We start from the raw sequence: 24,765 nt of genomic DNA on the forward strand, positions 1-24,765 counted from the left end.
AATGTGATGCCTCTGGGTTTGTTAATTTTACTTAAGGTTGCTTTGGCTATTCAGGCTGTTTTTTGATTCCATGTAAACATTAGGATTGTTATTTCTAATTCTCTGAAGGATGACTGATCTTCATAGTTTGATAGGAATTGTACTGAATGTGGATATTGCTTTGGTCAGTATGTTGTTTGTTTTTTTTTTTTTTTTTTTTTTTTTTTTTTTTTGACAGCATCTCTCTCTATTGCCCAGGCTGGAATGCAGTGGCACAATCACTGCTCACTGCAGCTTTGACCTCCTAGGCTTAAGCAATCCTCCCACTTCAGCCTCCTGAGTAGCTGGGGATACAGGTGTATGCCACCATGCCTGGCTAATGTAAATTTTTGTGGTAAGATGAGGTCTCGCTATGTTGACCAGGATGGTCTGGAACTTCTGGGTTCAAGTGAGTCTACTGCCTCAGCCTCCCAAAGTGCTGGGATTATAGGCGTGAACCACTGTGCCTGGACTGGTATGGTCATTTTAATGGTATTGATTCTTCCAATTCATGAGCATGAGATATTTCTCCATTTGTCCATTTGATCTAGTTTCTTTCATCTGTGTCTTATAGTTCTCCTTGTAGAACTCTTTCACATTCTTGGTTAAATGTATTTGTAGGTATTTTACTTTTTGTGGCTGTTGTTAATGAGATTGTTAATGAGAACCTTCATTTGGTTTTCAGTTAGAACATCATTGTTGTATAGAAAAGCTACTGATTTTTGTATGTTGATTTTATTTTTTGAAACATTACTGAATTTGTTTATCAAGTCTAGGAGTCTGTTGGAGGAGTCTTTTGGTTTTTCTCAGTATCATATTATATCATCAATGAACAGAGGTACGTTGACTTCCTCTTTTCCAATTTGAATGTCTTTTGTTTCTTTCTCTTGCTTGATTGCTCTGGCTGGGACTTTTCCAGTACTATGTTGACTAGGAGTGGTAAAAGTGGACATCCTTGACCTGTTTCAGTTCCTGAAGGGAATGCTTTCAACTTTCCCACATTTGGTATGATGTTGGAGTATGTTCTTTCTATGCCTATTATATGGAGGGTTTTTAATCATCAAGTGATGTTGAATTGTCTCTAATGCTTTTTCTGCATCTATTGAGATGATCACATGATTTGTGTTTATAATTTTATGTGGTGATTTACATTTATTGATTAGTAAATGTTGATCCATCCTTTCATCCCTAGAATAAAATCCACTTGATCATGATTAACTATTTTTTTGCATGTGCTGTTGGATTTGCTTTGCTAGTATCTCGTTGAGGATTTTTGCATCTATGTTCATCTGGAATATTGGCTGGCAGTTTTCTTTTTTGGTTGTGTCCTTACCTGATTTTGCTCTCAGGATGATACTGGTTTTGTATAATTAATTAGGAAGGATTCCCAACTCCTCAATTTTTGGGAACAGTTTTAGTAAGATTAGCACCAGCTCTTCTTTGCTTGTCTGGAAAAACTTGTTTATAGACCTATGTGATCCTGGCCTTTTTTGGTGGAACATTTTTTATTGCTGGCTCAGTTTCACTATTCCTTTCGTCTGTTTGTGTTTTCTGTTTCATCCTGGTTCAGTCTTGGGAGACTGTAATTTTCCAGGAATTTATCCATCATCTAGCTTTTCTAGTTTGTATGTATATACATGTTCATAGTAATCACTGATCATCTTATATATATTTCTGTGGTATCCATTGCAATGTGTGCCCTTTTCATTTATGATTGTACTTGTTACAGTTTTCTGTCTTTTCTTCTTGGTTAAACCATCTAGTGGTCTATCAACTTAGTTTATTATTTCAAAGAACCAGCTTCTCATTTTGTTGATCCTTTGTGTCTTTTTTTGATCGCAATCTCATTTATTCAGCTAAAGGAGACTTAGTTTTTTTTTTTTTTTTTTTTTTTTTTTTTTTTGTCTTCTGCTAGCTTTGGTCTGGTTTTTCTTGTTATTCTAGTTTCATGTAGTATAACAATAGGTCATTGATTTGAGATCTTTCTGTGTTTTTGATTTAGGCATTTAACACTAAAAACTTTCCTCTTAGCACTTCATTGGCTGTATCTCTGAGGTTTTGCTATGTTGTGTCTCTATTTTCATTCATTGCAGTTTTTTTATTCCTGCCTTGATTTTGTTGTTCACCCAAAAGTCATTCGTGAGCAACTTGTTTCGTTTCCATGTACTTATGTAGCTTTGAGAGTTCCCCTTGGTATTCATTTCTAATTTTATTCTACTGTGGTCCAATGGGATACTTGATGTGATTTTGATTTTCTTGAATTTATTGAAATTTGCTTTATGGTTAAGCATATGTTCAATTTTGGAGAGTGTTACATGTGCAGATGAGAAAAATGTATATGCTGTAGTTGTTGATTAGAATATTCTGTAAAAGTCCATTTGGTCTAGTGTCCAGTTTAAGTCCAGAGTTTCTTTGTTGACATTTGCCTTGATGACCTGTCTAGTGTTGTCATTTGGTATTGAAGTCCCGCACTATTATTGTATTGCCATCAATCTCTTTTCTTAGGTCTAGTAGTATTTGTTTTTGAATCTGAGCACTCTGGTGTTGGATGCATATATATTTAGGATAATAAATCTTTTGGTTTAATGGAGCCCTTATCATTTCATTATATAATGCCCTTCTTTGCCTTTTGTTACTGTTGCTAGTTTAAAGTCTGTTTTATCTGATATGAGAATGGCTACTTCAGCTCTGCTGTGTTTTTTATTTGCATGCTATATGTATTTCCACCAATTTACTTTAAGTCTGTAAATGTGCTTACTATTCTACGGGTCTCTTTTTAGCAGCAAATGGTTGGTTTTTGTCTGTTACCCAACTTGCTGGTCTACATATTGTGGATGGAACATTTATGCCATTTATGTTGAAGGTTATATTGATATATGAGGTTTTAATCCTGTCATAATGTTGCTAGCTAGTTGCCTTGGATTCTCAATTGTATGATTGTTTTATAGGATCCTTGAGCTTTCTACTTATGTGTGCCTTCATGATGGTGAGTGACATACTTTTGTTTTCATCTTCAGAACTTTTTGAGCATTTCTTATGGGGCCTATTTAATGGTGATAAGTTCCTCTAGTGTTTTCTGTTCATGACTTTATGTATTCTTCATTTTATGAAGCTGATTTTGACTGGATATAAAATTCTTGGATGCCATTTTTTAAAGGAAGCTAAAATTAGGTCCCCATTCTCTTCTGACTTGTTAAAATATCTGCTGAAAAGTTCACTGTCAGTCTGATGAGATTTCCTTTATTCGTGATTTGATGCTTTTCTCTAGCTTCTTTTATGATTTCTTCTTTCACATTGACTTGGATAGTCTGGCGACTATATCCCTAGGTCACGTTTGTATTCTATAGTGTCTCCTAGGTGTTCTCTGAATTGCTTATATCTAGATATCTGCATCTCTAACAAGATTGGGGATATTTTCCTGAATTAGTTTCTCAATTATGCTTTCCAAACTTCTTTTTCTTTATTATTATTATACTTTAAGTTCTAGGGTACATATGCATAACGTGCAGGTTTGTTACATATGTATACTTGTGCCATGTTGGTGTGCTGCACCCATCAACTCGTCAGCACCCATCAACTCGTCAATTACATCAGGTATAACTCCCATGCAATCCCTCCCCATCCCCCCTCCCCGTGATAGGTCCTGGTGTGTGATGTTCCCCTTCCCGAGTCCAAGTGATATCATGTTCAGTTCCCACCTATGAGTGAGAACATGCGGTGTTTGGTTTTCTGTTCTTACGACAGTTTGATGAGAATGATGGTTTCCAGCTGCATCCATGTCCCTACAAAGGACACAAACTCATCCTTTTTTATGGCTGCATAGTATTCCATGGTTTATGTGCCACATTTTCTTAATCCAGTCTGTCACTGATGACATTTGGGTTGATTCCAAATGTACTATGTGAATAGTGCCGAATAAACATACATGTGCATGTGTCTTTCTAGCAGCATGATTTATAATCCTGTGGGTATATATACAGTAATGGGATGGCTGGTCATATGGGACTTCTAGTTCTAGAACTGAGGAATCGCCATACTGTTTTCATAATGGTTGAACCAGTTTACAATCCCACCAACAGTGTAAAAGTGTCCTATTTCTCACATCCTCTCCAGCACCTGTTGTTCCTGACTTTTTTTTTTTTTTTGTACATGTGCATGACGTTTATATCATGTATAACTCCCCAATGCAATCCCTCCCTCCTCCCCCCTCCCCATGAAAGGCCCCAGTGTGTGATGTTCCCCTTCCCGAGTCCAAGTGATCTCATTGTTCAGTTCCCACCTATGAGTGAGAACATGCGGTGTTTGGTTCTCTTCTTGTGATAGTTTGCTAAGAATGATGGTTTCCAGCTGCATCCATGTCCCTACAAAGGACGCAAACTCATCCTTTTTTATGGCTGCATAGTATTCCATGGTGTATATGTGCCACATTTTCTTAATCCAGTCTGTCACAGATGGACATTTGGGTTGATTCCAAGTCTTTGCTATTGTGAATAGTGCCGCAATAAACAACGTGTGCATGTGTCTTTGTAGTAGAGTAATTTATAATCCTTGGGTATATACCCAGTAGTGGGATGGCTGGGTCATATGGTACATCTAGTTCTAGATCCTTGAGGAATCGCCAATACTGTTTTCCATAATGGTTGAACTAGTTTACAATCCCACCAACAGTGTAAAAGTGTTCCTATTTCTCCACATCCTCTCCAACACCTGTTGTTTCCTGACTTCTTAATGATTGCCATTCTAACTGGTGTGAGATGGTATCATTGTGGTTTTGATTTGCATTTCTCTGATGGCCAGTGATGATGAGCATTTTTTCATGTGTCTGTTGGCTGTATGGATGTCTTCTTTTGAGAAATGTCTGTTCATATCCTTTCCCCACTTTTTGATGGGGTTGTTGCTTTTTTTGTATATGTTTGAGTTTTGGTAGATTCTGGATATTAGCCCTTTGTCAGATGAGTAGGTTGCAAAAATTTTCCCATTCTGTAGGTTGCCTATTCACTCTGATGGTAGTTTCTTTTGCTGTGCAAAAGCTCTTTAGTTAATTAGATCCCATGTGTCAATTTTTGCTTTTGCTGCCGTTGCTTTTGGTGTTTTAGACATGAAGTCCTTGCCCATGCCTATGTCCTGAATGGTACTACCTAGATTTTCTTCTAGGGTTTTTATGGTATTAGGTCTAACATTAAGTCTCTAATCCATCTTGAATTAATTTCGTATAAGGGGTAAGGAAAGGATCCAGTTTCAGCTTTCTACTTATGGCTAGCCAATTTTCCCAGCACCATTTATTAAATAGGGAATCCTTCCCCATTTCTTGTTTCTCTCAGGTTTGTCAAAGATCAGATGGCTGTAGATGTGTGGGTATTCTGAGGACTCTGTTCTGTTCCATTGGTCTATATCTCTGTTGTGGTACCAGTACCATGCTGTTTTGGTTACTGTAGCCTTGTAGTATAGTTTGAAGTCAGGTAGCGTGACGCCTCCAGCTTTGTCCTTTTGACTTAGGATTGTCTTGGCAATGCGGGCTCTTTTTGGTTCCATATGAACTTTAAAGCCGTTTTTTCCAATTCTGTGAAGAAATCATGGTAGCTGATGGGGATGGCATTGAATCTATAAATCACCTTGGGCAGTATGGCCATTTTCACGATATTGATTCTTCTATCCATGAGCATGGTATGTTCTTCCATTTGTTTGTGTCCTCTTTGATTTCACTGAGCAGTGGTTTGTAGTTCTCCTTGAAGAGGTCCTTTACATCCCTTGTAAGCTGGATTCCTAGGTATTTATTCTCTTTGAAGCAATTGTGAATGGAAGTTGATTCCTGATTTGGCTCTCTGCTTGTCTGTTACTGGTGTATAAGAATGCTTGTGATTTTTGCACATTATTTTGTATCCTGAGACTTTGCTGAAGTTGCTTATCAGCTTAAGCAGATTTTGGGCTGAGACGATGGGGTTTTCTAAATATACAATCATGTCATCTGCAAACAGGGACAATTTGACTTCTTCTTTTCCTAACTGGATACCCTTGATTTCTTTCTCTTGCCTGATTGCCCTAGCCAGAACTTCCAACACTATGTTGAATAGGAGTGGTGAGAGAGGGCATCCTGTCTTGTGCCAGTTTTCAAAGGGAATTTTTCCAGTTTTTGCCCATTCAGTATGATATTAGCTGTGGGTTTGTCATAAATAGCTCTTATTATTTTGAGGTACGTTCCATCAATACCAATTTATTGAGCGTTTTTAGCATAAGGGCTGTTGAATTTTGTCAAAAGCCTTTTCTGCATCTATTGAGATAATCATGTGGTTCTTGTCTTTGGTTCTGTTTATATGCTGGATTACGTTTATTGATTTGCAAATGTTGAACCAGCCTTGCATCCCGGGGATGAAGCCCACTTGATCATGGTGGATAAGCTTTTTGATGTGCTGCTGAATCCGGTTTGCCAGTATTTTATTGAGGATTTTTGCATCGATGTTCATCAGGGATATTGTTCTAAAATTCTCTCTTTTTGTTGTGTCTCTGCCAGGCTTTGGTATCAGGATGATGTTGGCCTCATAAAAAGAGTTAGGGAGGATTCCCTCTTTTTCTATTGATTGAAATAGTTTCAGAAGGAATGGTACCAGCTCCACCTTGTACCTGTGGTAGAATTCAGCTGTGAATCCATCTGGTCCTGGACTTTTTTGGTGGGTAGGCTATTAATTGTTGCCTCAATTTCAGAGCCTGCTATTGGTCTATTCAGGGATTCAACTTCTTCCTGGTTTAGTCTTGGGAGAGTGTAAGTGTCAGGAATTATCCATTTCTTCTAGATTTTCTAGTTGATTTGCGTAGAGGTGTTTATAGTATTCTCTGATGGTAGTTTGTATTTCTGTGGGGTCGGTGGTGATATCCCCTTTATCATTTTTATTGCGTCTATTTGATTCCTCTCTCTTTTCTTCTTTATTAGTCTAGCTAGCGGTCTGTCAATTTTGTTGATCTTTTCAAAAAAAAACTCCTGGATTCATTGATTTTTTGGAGGGTTTTTTGTGTCTCTATCTCCTTCAGTCTGCTCTGATCTTAGTTATCTTGCCTTCTGCTAGCTTTTGAATGTGTTTGCTCTTGCCTCTCTAGTTCTTTTAATTGTGATGTTAGAGTGTCAATTTTAGATCTCTCCTGCTTCTCTTGTGGGCATTTAGTGCTATAAATTTCCCTCTACACACTGCTTTAAATGTGTCCCAGAGATTCTGGTATGTTGTATCTTTGTTCTCATTGGTTTCAAAGAACATCTTATTTCGCTTTCATTTCGTTATGTACCCAGTAGTCATTCAGGAGCAGGTTGTTCAGTTTCCATGTAGTTGAGCGGTTTTGATTGAGTTCTTAGTCCTGAGTTCTAGTTTGATTGCACTGTGGTCTGAGAGACAGTTTGTTATAATTTCAGTTCTTGTACATTTGCTGAGGAGTGCTTTACTTCCAATTATGTGGTCAATTTTGGAATAAGTGAGATGTGGTGCTGAGAAGAATGTATATTCTGTTGATTTGGGGTGGAGAGTTCTATAGATGTCTATTAGGTCCGCTTGGTGCAGAGATGAGTTCAATTCTGGATATCCTTGTTAACTTTCTGTCTCGTGATCTGTCTAATGTGACAGTGGAGTGTTGAAGTCTCCCATTATTATTGTATGGGAGTCTAAGTCTCTTGTAGGTCTCTAAGCACTTGCTTTATGAATCTGGGTGCTCCTGTATTGGGTGCATATATATTTAGGAGAGTTAGCTCTTCCTGTTGAATTGATCCTTTACCATTATGTAATGGCCTTCTTTGTCTCTTTTGATCTTTGATGGTTTAAAGTCTGTTTTCTCAGAGACTAGGATTGCAACCCCTGCTTTTTTTTGTTCTCCATTTGCTTGGTAGATCTTCCTCCATCCCTTTATTTTGAGCCTATGTATGTCTCTGCATGTGAGATGGGTCTCCTGAATACAGCAGACTGATGGGTCTTGACTCTTGATCCAGTTTGCCAGTCTGTGTCTTTTAATTGGAGCATTTAGTCCATTGACATTAAGGTTAATATTGTTATGTGAACTTGATCCTGTCATTATGATATTAACTGGTTATTTTGCTCGTTAGTTGATGCAGTTTCTTCCTAGCCTCGATGGTCTTTACATTTTGGCATGTTTTTGCAATGGCTGGTACCGTTGTTCCTTTCCATGTTTAGGGCTTCCTTCAGGGTCTCTTGTAGGCAGGCCTGGTGGTGACAAAATCTCTAAGCATTTGCTTATCTGTAAAGGATTTTATTTCTCCTTCACTGATGAAGCTAGTTTGGCTGGATATGAAATTCTGGGTTGAAAATTCTTTTCTTTAAGAATGTTGAATATGGCCCCCACTCTTTCTGGCTTGGAGAGTTTCTGCCGAGAGGTCTGCTGTTATTCTGATGGGCTTCCCTTTGTGGGTAACCCGACCTTTCTCTCTGGCTGCCCTTAAGATTTTTCCTTCATTTCAACTTGGTGAATCTGGCAATTATGTGTCTTGGAGTTGCTCTTCTGGAGGAGTATCTTTGTGGCGTTCTCTGTATTTCCTGAATTTGAATGTTGGCCTGCCCTACTAGGTTGGGGAAGTTCTCCTGGATGATATCCTGAAGAGTGTTTTCCAACTTGGTTCCATTTTCCCCTCACTTTCAGGCACCCCAATCAGACGTAGATTGGTCTTTTACATAATCCCATACTTCTTGCAGGCTTTGTTCATTTCTTTTTCTTCTTTTTCTTTTGGTTTCTCTTCTCGCTTCATTTCATTCATTTGATCCTCAATCGCTGATACTCTTTCTTCCAGTTGATCGAGTCGGTTACTGAAGCTTGTGCATTTGTCACGTATTTCTCGTGTCATGGTTTATCTCTGTCATTTCGTTTATGATCTTCTCTGCATTAATTAATCTAGCTGTCAATTCTTCCACTTTTTTTTCAAGATTTTTAGTTTCTTTGCGCTGGGTACGTAATTCCTCCTTTAGCTCTGAGAGGTTTGATGGAGTGAAGCCTTCTTCTCTCATCTCGTCAAAGTCATTCTCTGACCAGCTTTGATCCGTTGCTGGCGATGGGCTGCGCTCCTTTGCAGGGGGAGATGCGCTCTTATTTTTTGAATTTCCAGCTTTTCTGCCCTGCTTCTTCCCCATCTTTGTGGTTTTATCTATCTCTGGACTTTGTTGATGGTGACGTACGGATGGGGTTTTGGTATAGGTGTCCTTCCTGTTTGATAGTTTCCGTCTGACAGTCAGAAGGACTGTCTGTTGGTCTGTTGGAGATTGCTTGAGGTCCACTCCAGACCCTGTTTGCCTGGGTATCAGCAGCAGAGGTTGCCGAAGATAGAATATTGCTGAACAGCGAGTGTACCTGTCTGATTCTTTCTTTGGAAGTTCCTCTCAGGGATGACTCACCCTGTGAGGTGTGGGGTGTCAGACTGCCCCTAGTGGGGGATGTCTCCCAGCTAGCTACTCCGGGGTCAGGGACCCACCTGAGCAGGCAGTCTGTCCGTTCTCGGATCTCAACCTCCGCCTTAGGAGATCCACGGCTCTCCCCAAAGCTGTCAGACAGAGTCGTTCGTCTGCACCGCCCCCGCTCTTCCCCTAATGGGCTGCAGCTGTGCGCTGTCCGCAGAGGTAGAGTCTACAGAGACAGGCAGGCTTCCTTGAGCTGCTGTGAGCTCCACCCAGTTCGAGCTTCCCAGCGGCTTTGTTTACCTACTTAAACCTCAGCAATGGCGGGCGCCCCCTCCCCCAGCCTCGCTGCTGCCTTGCGGATAGATCGCCGCAGACGGCTGTGTTAGCAGTGAGGGAGGCTCCGTGGGCGTGGGACCCTCCCGGCCAGGTGTGGGATATATTCTCCTGGTGTGCCTGTTTCCTTAAAGCGCAGTATTGGGGTGGGAGTTACCCGATTTTCCAGGTGTTGTGTGTCTCAGTTCCCCTGGCTAGGAAAAAGGGATTCCTTTACCCCTTGCGCTTCCAGGTGAGGCGATGCCTCGCCTGCTTCAGCTCACGCTGGTCAGGCTGCAGCAGCTGACCAGCACCGATTGTCGGCACTCCCTAGCGAGATGACCCCAGTACCTCAGTTGAAAACGCAGAAATCACCGGTCTTCTGTGTGGCTCGCGCTGGGAGTTGGAGACTGGAGCTGCTCCTATTCGGCATCTTGCTCCGCCCCCCTGACTTTTAATGATTGCCATTCTAACTGGCGTGAGATGGTATCTCATTGTGGTTTGATTTGCATTCTCTGATGGCGAGTGATGATTAGCATTTTTTATGCGTCTGTTGGCTGTATGAATGTCTTCTTTGAGAAATGTCTGTCATATCCTTTGCCCACTTTTGATGGGGTTGATTGTTTCTTTCTTGTAAATTTGTTTGAGTTCTTTGTAGGTTCTGGATATTAGCCCTTTGTCAGATGAGTAGATTGCAAAAATTTTCTCCCATTCTGTAGGTTGCCTGTTCACTCTGATGGTAGTTTCTTTGCTGTGCAAAAGCTCTTTAGTTTAATTAGATCCCAGTGTCAATTTTGGCTTTTGTTGCCGTTGCTTTTGATGTTTTAGACATGAAGTCCTTGCCCATGCCTATGTCGTGAAGGGTATTGCCTAGGTTTTCTTCTAGGGTTTTTATGGTATTAGGTCTAACATTTAAGTCTCTAATCCATCTTGAATTTATCTTCGTATAAGGAGTAAGGAAAGGATCCAGTTTCAGCTTTCTACTTATGGCTAGCCACTTTTCCCAGCACCATTTATTAAATAGGGAATCCTTTCCCCATTTCTTGTTTCTCTCAGGTTTATCGAAGATCAGATGGCTGTGGATGTGTGGTATTATTTCTGAGGACTCTGTTCTATTCCATTGGTCTATATCACTGTTTTGGTACCAGTACCATGCTGTTTTGGTTACTGTGGCCTTGTAGTATAGTTTGAAGTCAGGTATCGTGATGCCTCCAGCTTTGTTCTTTTGACTTAGGATTATCTTGGAAATACGGGCTCTTTTTTGGTTCCATATGAACTTTAAAGTAATTTTTTCCAATTCTATGAAGAAAGTCATTGGTAGCTTCATGGGGATGGCATTGAATCTATAAATGAACTTGTGCAGTATGGCCATTTTAACGATATTGATTCTTCCTATCCATGAGCATGGTATGTTCTTCCATTTGTTTGTGTCCTCTTTTATCTCACTGAGCAGTGGTTTGTAGTTCTCCTTGAAGAGGTCCTTCCATCCCTTGTAAGTTGGATTCCCAGGTATTTTATTCTCTTTGAAGCAATTGTGAATGGAAGTTCATTCATGATTTGAATCTCTGTTTGTCTGTTACTGGTGTATAAGAATGCTTGTGATTTTTGCACATTAATTTTGTATCCTGAGACTTTGCTGAAGTTGCTTATCAGCCTAAGGAGATTTTGGGCTGAGATGATGGGGTTTTTTTTTTTTTTTTTTTTTTTAATAGTAATAATGTTTATTGAGTGTGTATTATGCTACAGTATTAAACACTTCATATATAATATTCCATTTAGAGTTGTTCATAAAAACTATAATCCCAAATTTTACAAAAGCTAGGTGAGTTGGAAAAAGTAACACAGCTGATAACACAGCTCGGAGCAGAATTCCAAACTCAGCTATTTCTGACTCTGAACACTATATCCTAACACAATAAACACTCATCTTACTAAATTAAAACAACATGCAACTTGGTACATTTTCTTCTCACCCATTAAAAAAAAATTTAAACTGTTTTTGAAGGTGGCATTTATTTATCTCCTTTGCTTTTTTTTTTTTTTGATGGGGTTTTCTAAATATACAATCATGTCATCTGCAAACAGGGACAATTTGACTTCTTCTTTTCCTAACTGAATACCCTTGATTCTTTCTCTTGCCTGATTGCCCTAGCCAGAACTTCCAACACTATGTTGAATAGGAGTGGTGAGAGAGGGCATCCCTGTCTTGTGCCAGTTTTCAAAGGGAATTTTTCCAGTTTTTGCCCATTCAGTATGATATTGGCTGTGGGTTTGTCATAAATAGCTCTTATTATGTTGAGATACGTTCCATCAGTATCGAATTTCTTGAGCGTTTTTAGCATGAACGACTGTTGAATTTTGTCAAAGGCCTTTTCTGCATCTATTGAGATAATCATGTGGTTCTTGTCTTTGGTTCTGTTTATATGCTGGATTACGTTTATTGATTTGTGAATGTTGTACCAGCCTCGCATCCCAGGGATGAAGCCCACTTGATCGTGGTGGATAAGCTTTTTGATGTGCTGCTGGATCCGGTTTGCCAGTATTTCATTGAGGATTTTTGCATCGATGTTCATCAGGGATATTGGTCTAAAATTCTCTTTTTTTGTTGTGTCTCTGCCAGGCTTTGGTATCAGGATGATGTTGGCCTCATAAAATGAGTTAGGGAGGATTCCCTCTTTTTCCATTGATTGGAATAGTTTCAGAAGGACTGGTACCAGCTCCTCCTTGTACCTCTGGTAGAATTCAGCTGTGAATCCATCTGGACCTGGACTTTGTTTGGTTGGTAGGCTATTAGTGATTGCCTCAATTTCAGAGCCTGCTATTGGTCTATTCAGGGATTCAGCTTCTTCCTGGTTTAGTGTTGGGAGAGTGTAAGTGTCCAGGTAATTATCCATTTCTTCTAGATTTTCTGGTTGATTTGCATAGAGGTGTTTATAGTATTCTCTGATGGTAGTTTGTATTTCTGTGGGGTCGGTGGTGATTATCATTATTTATTATGTCTATTTGATTCTTCTCTCTTTTCTTCTTTATTAGTGTTGCTAGCAGTCTATCAATTTTGTTGATCTTTTCAAAAATCCAACTCCTGGATTCATTGATTTTTTGGAGGGTTTTTTGTCTCTATCTCCTTCAGTTCTGCTCTGATCTTAGTTATTTCTTGCCTTCTGCTAGCTTTTGAATGTGTTTGCTCTTGCTTCTCTAGTTCTTTTAATTGTGATGTTAGAGTATCAATTTTAGATCTTTCCAGCTTTCTCTTGTGAGCATTTAGTGCTATAAATTTCCCTCCACACACTGCTTTAAATGTGTCCCAGAGATTCTGATATGTTGTATCCTTGTTCTCCTTGGTTTCAAAGAACATCTTTATTTGTGCCTTCATTTCGTTATGTACACAGTAGTCATTCAGGAGCAGGTTGTTCAGTTTCCATGTAGTTGAGCGGTTTTGATTGAGTTTCTTAGTCCTGAGTTCTAGTTTGATTGCACTGTGGTCTGAGAGACAGTTTGTTATAATTTCTGTTCTTGTACATTTGCTGAGGAGTGCTTTACTTCCAATTATGTGGTCGATTTTGGAATAAGTGAGATGTGGTGCTGAGAAGAATGTATATTCTGTTGATTTGGGGTGGAGAGTTCTGTAGATGTCTATTAGGTCTGCTTGCTGCAGAGATGAGTTCAATTCCTGGGTATCCTTGTTAACTTTCTGTCTCATTGATCTATCTAATGTTGACAATGGGGTGTTGAAGTCTCCCACTATTATTGTATGGGAGTCTAAGTGTCTTTGTAAGTTTCTAAGGACTTGCTTTATGAATTTGGGTGCTCCTGTATTGGGTGCATATATATTTAGGTTAGTTAGCTCTTCCTGTTGAATTGATCCCTTTACCATTATGTAATGGCCTTCTTTGTCTCTTTTGATCTTTGATGGTTTAAAGTCTGTTTTCTCAGAGACTAGGATTGCAACCCCTGCTTTTTTTTGTTCTCCATTTGCTTGGTAGATCTTCCTCCATCCCTTTATTTTGAGCCTATGTATGTCTTTGCATGTGAGATGGGTCTCCTGAATACAGCAGACTGATGGGTCTTGACTCTTTATCCAATTTTCCAGTCTGTGTGTTTTAATTGGACCATTTATTCCATTTACATTTAAGGTTAATATTGTTATGTGTGAACTTGATCCTGCCATTATGATATTAACTGGTTATTTTGCTCATTAGTTGATGCAGTTTCTTCCTAGCCTCGATGGTCTTTACATTTTGGCATGTTTTTGCAATGGCTGGTACCGGTTGTTCCTTTCCATGTTTAGGGCTTCCTTCAGGGTCTCTTGTAAGGCAGGCCTGGTGGTGACAAAATCTCTAAGCATTTGCTTATCTGTAAAGGATTTTCTTTCTCCTTCACTGATGAAACTTAGTTTGGCTGGATATGAAATTCTGGGTTTAAAATTCTTTTCTTTAAGAATGTTGAATATTGGCCCCCACTCTCTTCTGGCTTGGAGAGTTTCTGCTGAGAGATCTGCTCTTAGTGTGATGGGCTTCCCTTTGTGGGTATCCCGACCTTTCTCTCTGGCTGCCCTTAAGTTTTTTTCCTTCATTTCAACTTTGGTGAATTTGGCAATTATGTGTCTTGGAGTTGCTCTTCTAGAGGAGTATCTTTGTGGCGTTCTCTATATTTCCTGAATTTAAATGTTGGCCTGCCTTACTAGGTTGGGGAAGTTCTCCTGGATGATATCCTGAAGAGTGTTTTCCAACTTGGTTCCATTTTCCCCCTCACTTTCAGGCACCCCAATCAGACGTACATTTAGTCTTTTTACATAATCCCATACTTCTTGCAGGCTTTGTTCATTTCTTTTTCCTCTTCTTTCTTTAGACTTCTCTTGTCACTTCATTTCATTCATTTGATCCTCAATCGCTGATACTCTTTCTTCCAGTTGATGGAGTCGGTTACTGAAGCTTATGCATTTGTCACGTATTTCTCGTGTAATGGTTTTCATCTCTGTCAGTTCGTTTATGGCCTTCTCTGCATTAATTATTCTGGTTATCAATTCTTCCACTTTTTTTTCAAGATTTTTAGTTTCTTTGCACTGGGTACGTAATTCCTCCTTTAGCTCTGAGAAATTTAATGGTCTGAAGCCTTCTTCTCTCATCTCGTCAAAGTCATTCTCCATCTAGCTTTGATCCGTTGCTGGCGATGAGCTGCATTCCTTTGGAGGTGGAGATGCGCTCTTATTTTTTAAATTTCCAGCTTTTCTGCTCTGCTTTTTCCCCATTTTTGTGGTTTTATCTGGCTCTGGTCGTTGATGATGGTGACGTACTGATGGGGTTTTAGTGTGGGTGTCCTTCCTGTTTGTTAGTTTTCCTTCTAACAGTCAGGACCCTCAACTGTAGGTCTGTTGGAGATTGCTTGAGGTCCACTCCAGAGCCTGTTTGCCTGGGTGTCAGCAGCAGAGGCTGCAGAATATAGAATACTGCTGAACAGAGAGTGTACCTGTCTGATTCTTGCTTTTTGGAAGCTTCCTCTCAGGGGTGTACTCCACCATGTGAGGTGTGGGGTGTCGGTCTGCCCCTAGTGGAGGATGTCTCCCAGTTTGGCTCCTCAGGGGTCAGGGACCCACTTGAGCAGGCAGTCTGTCCGTTCTCAGATCTCACCCTCCGTGTTGGGAGATCCACTCCTCTCTTCAAAGCTGTCAGACAAAGTTGTTTGTGTCTGCAGAGGTTTCTGCTGCTTTTGTTGTTGTTGTTGTTGTTGTTGTTGTTGTTTAGCTGTGCCCTGTCCCCAGAGGTGGAGTCTACAGAGACTGACAGGCCTCCTTGAGCTGCTGTGAGCTCCACCCAGTTTGATCTTCCCAGGTCTTTGTTTACCTACTTAATCCTCAGCAATGGCGGGTGCCCCTCCCCCAGCCTCGCTGCTGCCTTGCTGTTAGATCGCAGACTGCTGGGCTAGCAATGAGGAAGGCTCTGTGGGCGTGGGACCCTCCCGGCCAAGTGTGGGATATAATCTCCTGGTGTGCCTGTTTGTTTAAAGCGCAGTATTGGGGTGGGTGTTACCCGATTTTCCAGGTGTTGTGTGTCTCGGTGCCCCTGGCTAGGAAAAGGGATTCCCTTCCCCCTTGTGCTTCCCAGGTGAGGTGATGGCTCGCCCTGCTTCAGCTCTTGCTGGTCAGGCTGCAACAGCTGACTGAGTGTCGGGCACTCCTTAGTGAGATAAACCCAGTACCTCAGTTGAAAATGCAGAAATCACCTGTCTTCTGTGTTGCTTATGCTCAGTGCTGGAGACTGGAGCTGTTCCTATTCGGCCATCTTGCTCCGCCCCCCGGTCTCCAAACTTCTTTTCTTTTTTTCTTTCTGCCTATAAGTTGTAAGTTTGGTCACTTGACGTTATCCCATATTTCTCAAAGACTGTTCATTTTTTAAAAAAATATCTGTTATTTAATTTTATCTGATTTAATTCAAAAGACCAGGCCTCATGCTCAAAATTATCTCTTATGCGTGGTCTAGTATGTTATTAAAGTTTTCAACTCTGTTTTGAAATTCCTTTCATCTTTTTTTTCACTTCCAGAATTTTAAAATATATATATATATTTATCTTTTATCTCCTGAATTGTTTTCTGATTTCTTTGTGTTTGTTTGTATGTTTTTGACTTTCTTTTGGATTTCATTGAGCTTCCTTACAATCCATATTTTAAATGTTTTATCTGTCATTTCAGAGTTTTCATTTGATTAAGTTTCATTGCTTGTTAGCTATTGTGATACTTTGGGGATATCATTACATTCTTTTTCTTCATAGTCCTGAAGTTCTTATGTTAGTTCCTTCTTATCTGTAGAAGCTGTCACATATTGCTTTTGAATTTGTTTCATTCGGATGTGGTTCACCCCTGCTGCCATCCCTCTTGGGGGATGTGACTGTAGAGTAGGTTGGGAAGTAGCCAAAAGTCTCTTGGCTTTGTTTCTGTAGGCCCGTGCACTTCTTATCAGGTTTTTACGTTGGGTTTTACAGTTCAATCTATAGGGCAGTAGGTGGCATTTACCAGTACAAGCCAGCTGTGGCAAAAGCAGATCAGTATGCAGTTGATATTTGTTTATTGTGTGGTGCTCTCTGTTGTTTCAGATGATGGGCTGGACAGTGGAATGCCAGGTTCCTTGACCTTCTTGTCCCATGAGGGGTGAGGGGAAAGAGCTAGGCAGAGCTTGACTGCCTGGCTTGCACACAAATACCCCAATGATGAACTGGGGAACCAGCCCTCACAGGCATGGTTGTGCCAGGGTCTCAGCAGAGGGTAGAGGGACTAGCTTCACATCCTAGATGGGTAGCAATATGTTCTGTTTACCTGTCACGCCCCTGACTCAGAGTTCGTGGCTCTCAGTTCAGATGCACAACTGCCGTGTATCTCTAGACCACAGTATAGCTGATAGCCACAGAAGACACTTGTCTTGCAGTTGTCTATGGGAGTGGTTTCTGGGTGGAACCTCTTGAATCAGTCTAATACACACAGCTTTGTGACTCACCTGTTTGCCAGTGGGTAATGCTGCTGCTTTCTGTAGATATCACAGAGGGGCTCCACTTTTTAGCACATACACTTGGTTATTAGCTGTGGGAGTATCATCTGGTTGGGTCCATCTGAGCTCAGACCCCAGGTTGGGGCGTGGTCGTGTACTAGCAGTGGTGGATAGGACTAGGCAAACTTCCAATTCCTTATCCCCCAGATTGCCCAATGGACAGCATGTATGAGTCCTATAAGAAGTGGACCAGGACCAGGACAGTGGACTTGTTAAGTCTCTAGAATCCTGATGCTGGCTATAATAGGGAGTGATGGGCTGGTTCTCGGAGTCACAGGCAGAACTCTCAAGCAGAGGCAGGGAGAGTACTCTGGAAATGGGAGTCCTAGAGTACATCATGTGCCTGTGGGGACTGGGATCTCAGAAGGGCCTACAAAACGCTTAGGCAGTTGCAGAATGCTCAGACAGTTGGTGCATCAATGCATATTGCAGACCTGTGGTGGCTGGGCTCTCAGAATCGCCCACAGAATGCTCAGAATATAGCAAAACACTCAGGTGACTGGGTCCCTATGGCTGATCACAGGCCTGTGGGAGCTGGTCTCTTAAAAGGGCCCACGGGATTCTCAGATTATGGCAGAATGCTCTGGTGGTGGGATTCCCATGGCTGATCACATGCTTTGGGGTCTGGGCTCTCAGAACAGCCTGTAGAATGCTTATGTGGTCGAAGTCCCAAGGCCCGTCACAGGCCTATGGGGACTAGGCTCTCAGAAGGCCTCTAGGTAACAGGTGAGTTGGTCAGTTGGGAGCAGGGCTGCTGGCCTTTCACTGGGGAAGGCAGACCCCTTCAGCTGAAGCAATGAAGGTTGGCAGCTATGGGGTGCTTGGCCCACCTGCACTTCCCTCCTGATGGAGCGGCAGTGGATTTCACTTTGGGGGGCACACAGAGGTGCCCAGTTTCCCCACTGTCTCCTTGGCCCAGGAGTGACAAGTGTGATGGTGGTGTCAGGCACAACTATTGAGGGAGCTTAAGAGTGGGTCACCAGCCTCTGGGAGCTAGGCTCTAAGAAGAATGCCAGGCTGTGGCCACTATATACATGTAGGGGCAGGGCAGCTGTGCTATAGACCCAACACTGAAGAAGGGAGGCCTCATTTAGAAGGGAACAGCTGAGGCCAGCAGTCTTTGCAGCATGCGTTCTGCTCACTTTTCTGTACTGCAGCTGCAGTATCTGTCTTTGAGGTGTGCACAAGTACCGACCTACCTGCTCCCTGCCTAGTGGGGTGGCAGCAGACGGTGCCAAGCTGCTCAGGGATCAAAAGTTCATGGGATTCCACATGGGCTTGAGCAGTACCTTTGCGCAGATTCCAGGCAGCTCCATGTATTAAACTGGAGGCCTAGGGGATTCAAGGGGGCTTACCTATAGTTAGCATTGAAAGTCTGTGACAGAATCGTGAATTGTGGAATCCTGGAGGTCTCTCACTCAATCTTCCCTTCCCTGCATCAAAGATCTCCTGGCTCCACACCAGTCTCAGTTCACCTGATGGCATGGCTTTGTTCTCTTCTTTCTGTGATTCCCAATTCCATTGCTTCTCTGATGAATTCCAGTGTGGCCTCTTAGAAAATATACTTGAAGTGTCAATATTTACTTGCTATTTTGATTACTCATCATGAGAGACGCACCCACGAGCTGTTTCTAATAAGACATATTGAACCAGAAGTCGTGTTTACATATTTAAATAAATGAAAATTACTCAAAAGTAATTCCCTATTTATTTTTCCCCACTGTGGGACTGTAAGCTTTTTAAAAAATAGATTTCAAAAAAAGTAGCTTTTTATGTATTATTAGAAACTTTCTATGCCTTTCAAAAGCATAGATTTTAGCAAGCTAGATTGTTAAACAAGACTAAACTTTTCAATTATCTGATACAAGCCTAAACAGTACATTTAATGTATGTTTTTATGTGAAAATAATATTTTAGATGAAATATGTACTTCTTAAAAATAATCTATTGATTTTGAAAGCCTTGAGCATTTTAGTTGTTATTGTGCTGTATTTGCATGGCTATATTATCAATGAGCATTCAAAAACTTCTGATATCCAAAATTGAGCATTCCTTGTGAATTCAGCTTGTGGCATCATTGCTATGTTTCTTGGCCTCATTACATTTTGAACATTAGCTCTCAAAATTTTAGAATTTGGTTAACAGGTATCTGAAACCTGTTGAAATTTATTGTATGAAATCGTTAGTCTTCTATTATGTACTGTGAATATTATGTTCTGCTTTCCTTTACAAAGTATAATAATTTTTAAAGTCTTATATGTTTTGTGTTATCTGGTTGCCCCTTCTAGAAATTATATAAAGAGAAGTTCAACCTCCTTTCAAACCTGCTTCTGGAAAACCAGATGATACTTTTTGTTTTGATCCTGAATTTACTGCAAAAACACCTAAAGGTAATGCATGTTTATCTGTAAAATTAGAGATTTTATTTAAGTAGATAGTTTAAAAATAAACTGTCTTCTGAAGTAAAAACTAAAAGAATGGTAAATTTGCAGAGAGTTAGTTTGTCCATGGGAAATATGGATCCTATACAAAACATTGCTTGGGCAGCTGTCAAGTAGATGTTTTAAATGGGAAATATTTATCAGGAAGGCAGGAACTTGGTCAAAGGGTGGCAAGTTTCTTTCTTTCTTTGCTTTATAAGTCCTTTGGCATGCTAATGATTTGCAGGATGGGGTAGGAGGTAAGACATCAGATATTTTACTGAGTCTTTTACAGTTTCATATATACATTCAAGAAATATTGAATACCTACCATGTACTAAGCAATGAGGATGCAACAATGAAAAGCACAGACAAAAATTACTGACTAAAATGGAGCATGTATACAGATGGGAGGAGACAGATAATATATAATAAATCAAATATTTAATATGTTAGATAGCAGCATTGAATGGTTTCCTTTATAGTTAAAGAAATTCTGACACTTTATATCATGGAATTCTGTGTGTAGTTATAATTAAATGTAATTATTTGGACATTAGATTCTCCTGGTTTGCCAGCCAGTGCAAATGCTCATCAGCTCTTCAAAGGATTCAGCTTTGTTGCAACTTCTATTGCAGAAGAATATAAAATCACTCCTATCACAAGTGCAAATGTATTACCAATTGTTCAGGTAAATTCCACTTAATCACATTATTCAGTTTTGGGATAATTATTTCTCTGTTATTGCTAATGTATTTTTAATAGTTTTTTTCAGTGATTTTTAACTACTTTGTTTATCTCTTGGTATAAATCATGAATTAAGTATGTCCCTGTATGTTTTGGAAAAGAGCAGACAGTGGTAACTTTTAAATTATATTTATGTGGCCTCTTTTGAATAAAATAGAAAGGTGATGTATAAACTAGTTGATTTATTATATTGCCTGTGGGTATCAAGAAAGGATTGGTTCACGCCATTTATAAATGTTGATAAAGCTTCTGTAGAATGAATTATTCTAGTTAAAGATTTAAGATGAATGTATATTTAGGACAAAAGATAGAAAATGTGAAAATATTTCATTCTCCTTAGTATTTTACTTTTTAAAAACAAACAGATGAATGGAAATGCTGCACAATTTGGTGAAGTATATGAATTGAAAGAGGATATTGGTGTTGGCTCCTATTCTGTTTGCAAGCGATGCGTACATGCAACTACCAACATGGAATTTGCAGTGAAGGTATGTCTCTGAGCCTAGCTTTCTTGTTTGTTTTATGCATGTAATTTAAATTATGAGTCAACTGACAAGCATTTTCAGTTGAGTAAATGAAGATAGGAAATATAAGATGATGAGAAAAAACTCTGAGACTTAATATTTTCATTTTTGAATTTCTTTTCAAGCCTTTATTATGTAGGAACTATATTTCATGAATTTTTGCATTTGAATAATTTTGTTATACATGTATTATGTTAAGATTGAGCAATTGTGACAATTACAATCACGTCATCATTGGTACAGTTTCAGTGAAATAGGATATAATGTTAAAATGTTCTTTTCTTATAAGTTAAATTTTTAACTTATAAGATGTTTTTAAATGTTAAAATAATATGAGGTAAGCATTGTTCTTGAGTTTTTAAGCACTTCTTCAAAAATATAACCAAATTGAAAATACTCATTTTTAGACAAAATAATTTGTTTGCCTCAGATATTTTTTGTTCTTATTTCTTAGATCATTGACAAAAGTAAACGAGACCCTTCAGAAGAGATTGAAATACTGATGCGCTATGGACAACATCCCAACATTATTACTTTGAAGGATGTAAGTATTTCTAAATCTAGATATCAGCTAAGCTAATGAAGTTAGGAATTGGAACTTTATTTTTCTTAATGAAACTTTTAATGTCTTTAGCATATTTAATTTCATGCCTCAAAAATCTCAAGACTCTTAAATTGCCACTTTAATTTTTTTTTTCCCATGATTCTATACTCCTGGTCTTATAGAATATCAAAAATAACTATGATGATTGGTAAATGAGAATTTCTGGATTGCTTGAATATATTCTGGCTGGTAACTAGTTAACATTGTAACTAACACCATTTATTATTCTGCAGTGCTATCAATATAGAAGATACAGGACATTGGGGATCTGCCAAATTCTTGAATATTTTACTTTCTTGATTGTATGGTAATTGGCTATAGCATTATGGATTGTTTCTGGAGTGAAATAGTGTTAGTCTACAGTTTTGTAAAATGAATATATAACTCATTAATATGTTACTGAATGCTCACTTTTCACATAAGGAGATAATGTTCTTTTCTCTTTATACAAGACAGAAAAAACTATCACCTTGATCAATTTGTGTCAGAAAATGATATGCACTTTGATTTGTAATCTTTAAACTACTGTGGGGGGTGTGTTTGTGTGTGTGTATCATACATGCCCTGAGTGAAAAGTGTATAAATACTTTTCTTACTTGTTTTCCTTGGTATACTATTGGAATTCAACCAATATTTAAGATACCACATCAGATAATGGACTGAGGGAAGCATATAAAATTAAATAATACATTTACTTTCAGAAAGAAGCTTACGTTTGGGGAAGAGAAGTAGCTATAATACAGTAAAAAAATGAGATAGAGGTCATTTGAGAGGCACAGAGTTCTATTTTTTTAATTTATATTCTTTGATGAACTGCAACCTGTAACTTCAAAAGGTAATACAATTATATGTTTAACATAGTTTCATGGGACTGTGTAGGTGATTGTTTAGCCAATTCAACCTTTAGTACAGCCTGTACTACATTAACAGTGAAGGAATAATGTCTTTTTTTGTTTTTAATACTAGAGGCAGGTTTAGTAGAAAGGTAAATATAACTAAAATATAATTTAAGAATTATAGAATTGTAATTATAAATAATAACGTTTTAAAACTGCGTTCTTTCGTAGGTCTTTGATGATGGTAGATATGTTTACCTTGTTACGGATTTAATGAAAGGAGGAGATTACTTGACCGTATTCTCAAACAAAAATGTTTCTCGGAACGGGAGGCTAGTGATATACTATATGTAATAAGTAAGACAGTTGACTATCTTCATTGTCAAGGAGTAAGTTGTAGTTAACTTTTTTCTTTCTATTCTGGGACCTATATCTTCATAAAAATATAGGAGATGATGCCCCTTAAAATAAATTGCTTTTATTCACATATATGTCTATAGAGAATATCCTAATAGAACTCACAATGTAGTGAAGTTTATGGATTTAGGAAATAATTATTTTTCTCTGCCAATTGGCCCTGATTTAAAATCATATTCATTTAAAAAGTGGTTTGAATTACATAAAGGTACCTAACTTTGACCTGGAAATTATGAAACATAATTAGACTTAAAAGTCAAATATAAAAGAATTAACCAAAGACATACAGTGACTATTATTCAAGTTACCTAACACAGAAAGTTCAGGTTACCTAACATATCTCTTGAACCTTGCCAGCTCCTCCCCTAACTACAGTAAGAAATGTGTATTCTAAACATTTGAAGTATTACTATATTAAATTTTGTGGTGAAGGGGCAGGCTTGTTATTTTGCTTCCTGTCTTTTCATAAAGAAAGCAAATGAACTGAGTTACCAAAAGAGGCAACTTTTAATATATATAACTGTATAAAAAAACAAAGTAGGAAATAATTTAAAAATGTAAGTTTGAATCAGTTGTGATAGTAGATGTGTACCAACTTAATAAATTAAAAATGACAGTTTAGAATTGATGTAATGAAAACTCTGCATGAGCCCCTCTTATAATTAATAAAAATAAACTAGTACTCAATTTTGTGTGTGGTTTAATAAAGTATATTTTCAGTATTTTGAAATGTATGATGCTAAAGCAGTAGCTTTTTGATAATTTAATTATTTGATTGTCTTTACCAGCACTCTCTAAAGTAAAGCATGAAGAGAATTTTCGAGAAGAGAATCATAGGCATCTCTTCTTTATTATTGTATGAACCTTCCGGTTCTTACATCAGTTAACTAAATTAATAAGACACATATCAAGCATTTCTACATGCCAGGCATTGTAAAAAGTGTTGTGGGTTCAAACATGAGTGAGATTTGGTCCTTACCCTTAAAGAGCTTTAGCATAGTAAACTCTGATTAAAGGTAAGGGTAACTTACATAAAGTAGATAGTACTAGTAGGAAACTTATCACATGGGGGAATTTCAGCATTTTTTTTTTTTTTTTACCAGTCCTACATTTTATTTGTTTCTTCTTTATTGTTTCTATTTTTCTGCTGAGACTTCCTTTTTTTTTTGCTGAGAGTTTAATGCATTGAAAGTATGTTTTGTTTTCTTTGTTGAAGATCATTATAATAGTCACTTTGAAATCCTTATCTATTTTAGCATGGTTCATCTTGGAATCAGAATTCATTGATTTTCTTAAGACTGTGTTCCATTTTCTTGGTTCTTTGTATATTACATAATTTGGGATTGTATCCTAAGCATTATGATAATCAGTTATAGAGATTTTCATATTTTGTTATTTTTCTCCAATAGTTATTATTGTTTCATTTGTTTAAGTGAGTAATTTTCTTGGCTGAGCTTGAACTGAAAACTAGTTTTGGGGCCAGCAGCTCTGGTTTTTGTTCATATTATTTGTCTTTATACAAACTATTTTGATCCTGTTCCATACATTTTTGATTCAAGGATCAGTTCTGGCTCTTTCCTTTATAATGTTTCTCCACTCAGCATTCAGAGTTTTCCAGCATCTCCTTTCTGGTCCTCCAAGCCAGAAGGACTGTGGGTTTTTCCACATGTCTTTACCACCACTGTGTACCATAGGGATTGCAATTAAACCCAGGCTAAAAGCCACAGATATGGAAACCTCCTCGTATAGGTTCCTGTGTTCCCTCCTTCAACAAAGTGCGTACTCCTCATCAGAGTGTATCTCCTTCTGTTCATTATCCAGTGCCTCCAGATAGTTGATTTTTGTATTATATCCAGGTTTTATGGTTGTTTGCTACAAGGAGGAGGGTGTTGAGTAGGGTCTTAGTCCATTATGGACTAAGTCCAAACTTAGTTTAGTTTGTAAGTCAGGAACTGTTCTTATATGTTATGCATAA

At 38.8% G+C, this 24,765-nt stretch overlaps 1 protein-coding gene across 1 annotated transcript in view; it reads left to right on the forward strand.

Annotated features, from left to right (window-relative positions):
* Positions 1-24,765, forward strand: part of RPS6KA6 (ribosomal protein S6 kinase A6) — a 147,582-nt gene that overhangs the window by 76,688 nt on the left and 46,129 nt on the right. The window contains 7 exon segments of the mRNA XM_033233510.1: positions 18,799-18,812; positions 19,544-19,632; positions 20,223-20,353; positions 20,775-20,897; positions 21,388-21,477; positions 22,605-22,656; positions 22,659-22,762. Of these exon segments, the coding sequence (XP_033089401.1) occupies positions 18,799-18,812; positions 19,544-19,632; positions 20,223-20,353; positions 20,775-20,897; positions 21,388-21,477; positions 22,605-22,656; positions 22,659-22,762 (603 nt within the window).

Source organism: Trachypithecus francoisi, unplaced genomic scaffold (genome assembly GCF_009764315.1).
Source record: "Trachypithecus francoisi isolate TF-2019V2 unplaced genomic scaffold, Tfra_2.0 Contig01451, whole genome shotgun sequence".
Taxonomy (NCBI): domain Eukaryota; kingdom Metazoa; phylum Chordata; class Mammalia; order Primates; family Cercopithecidae; genus Trachypithecus; species Trachypithecus francoisi.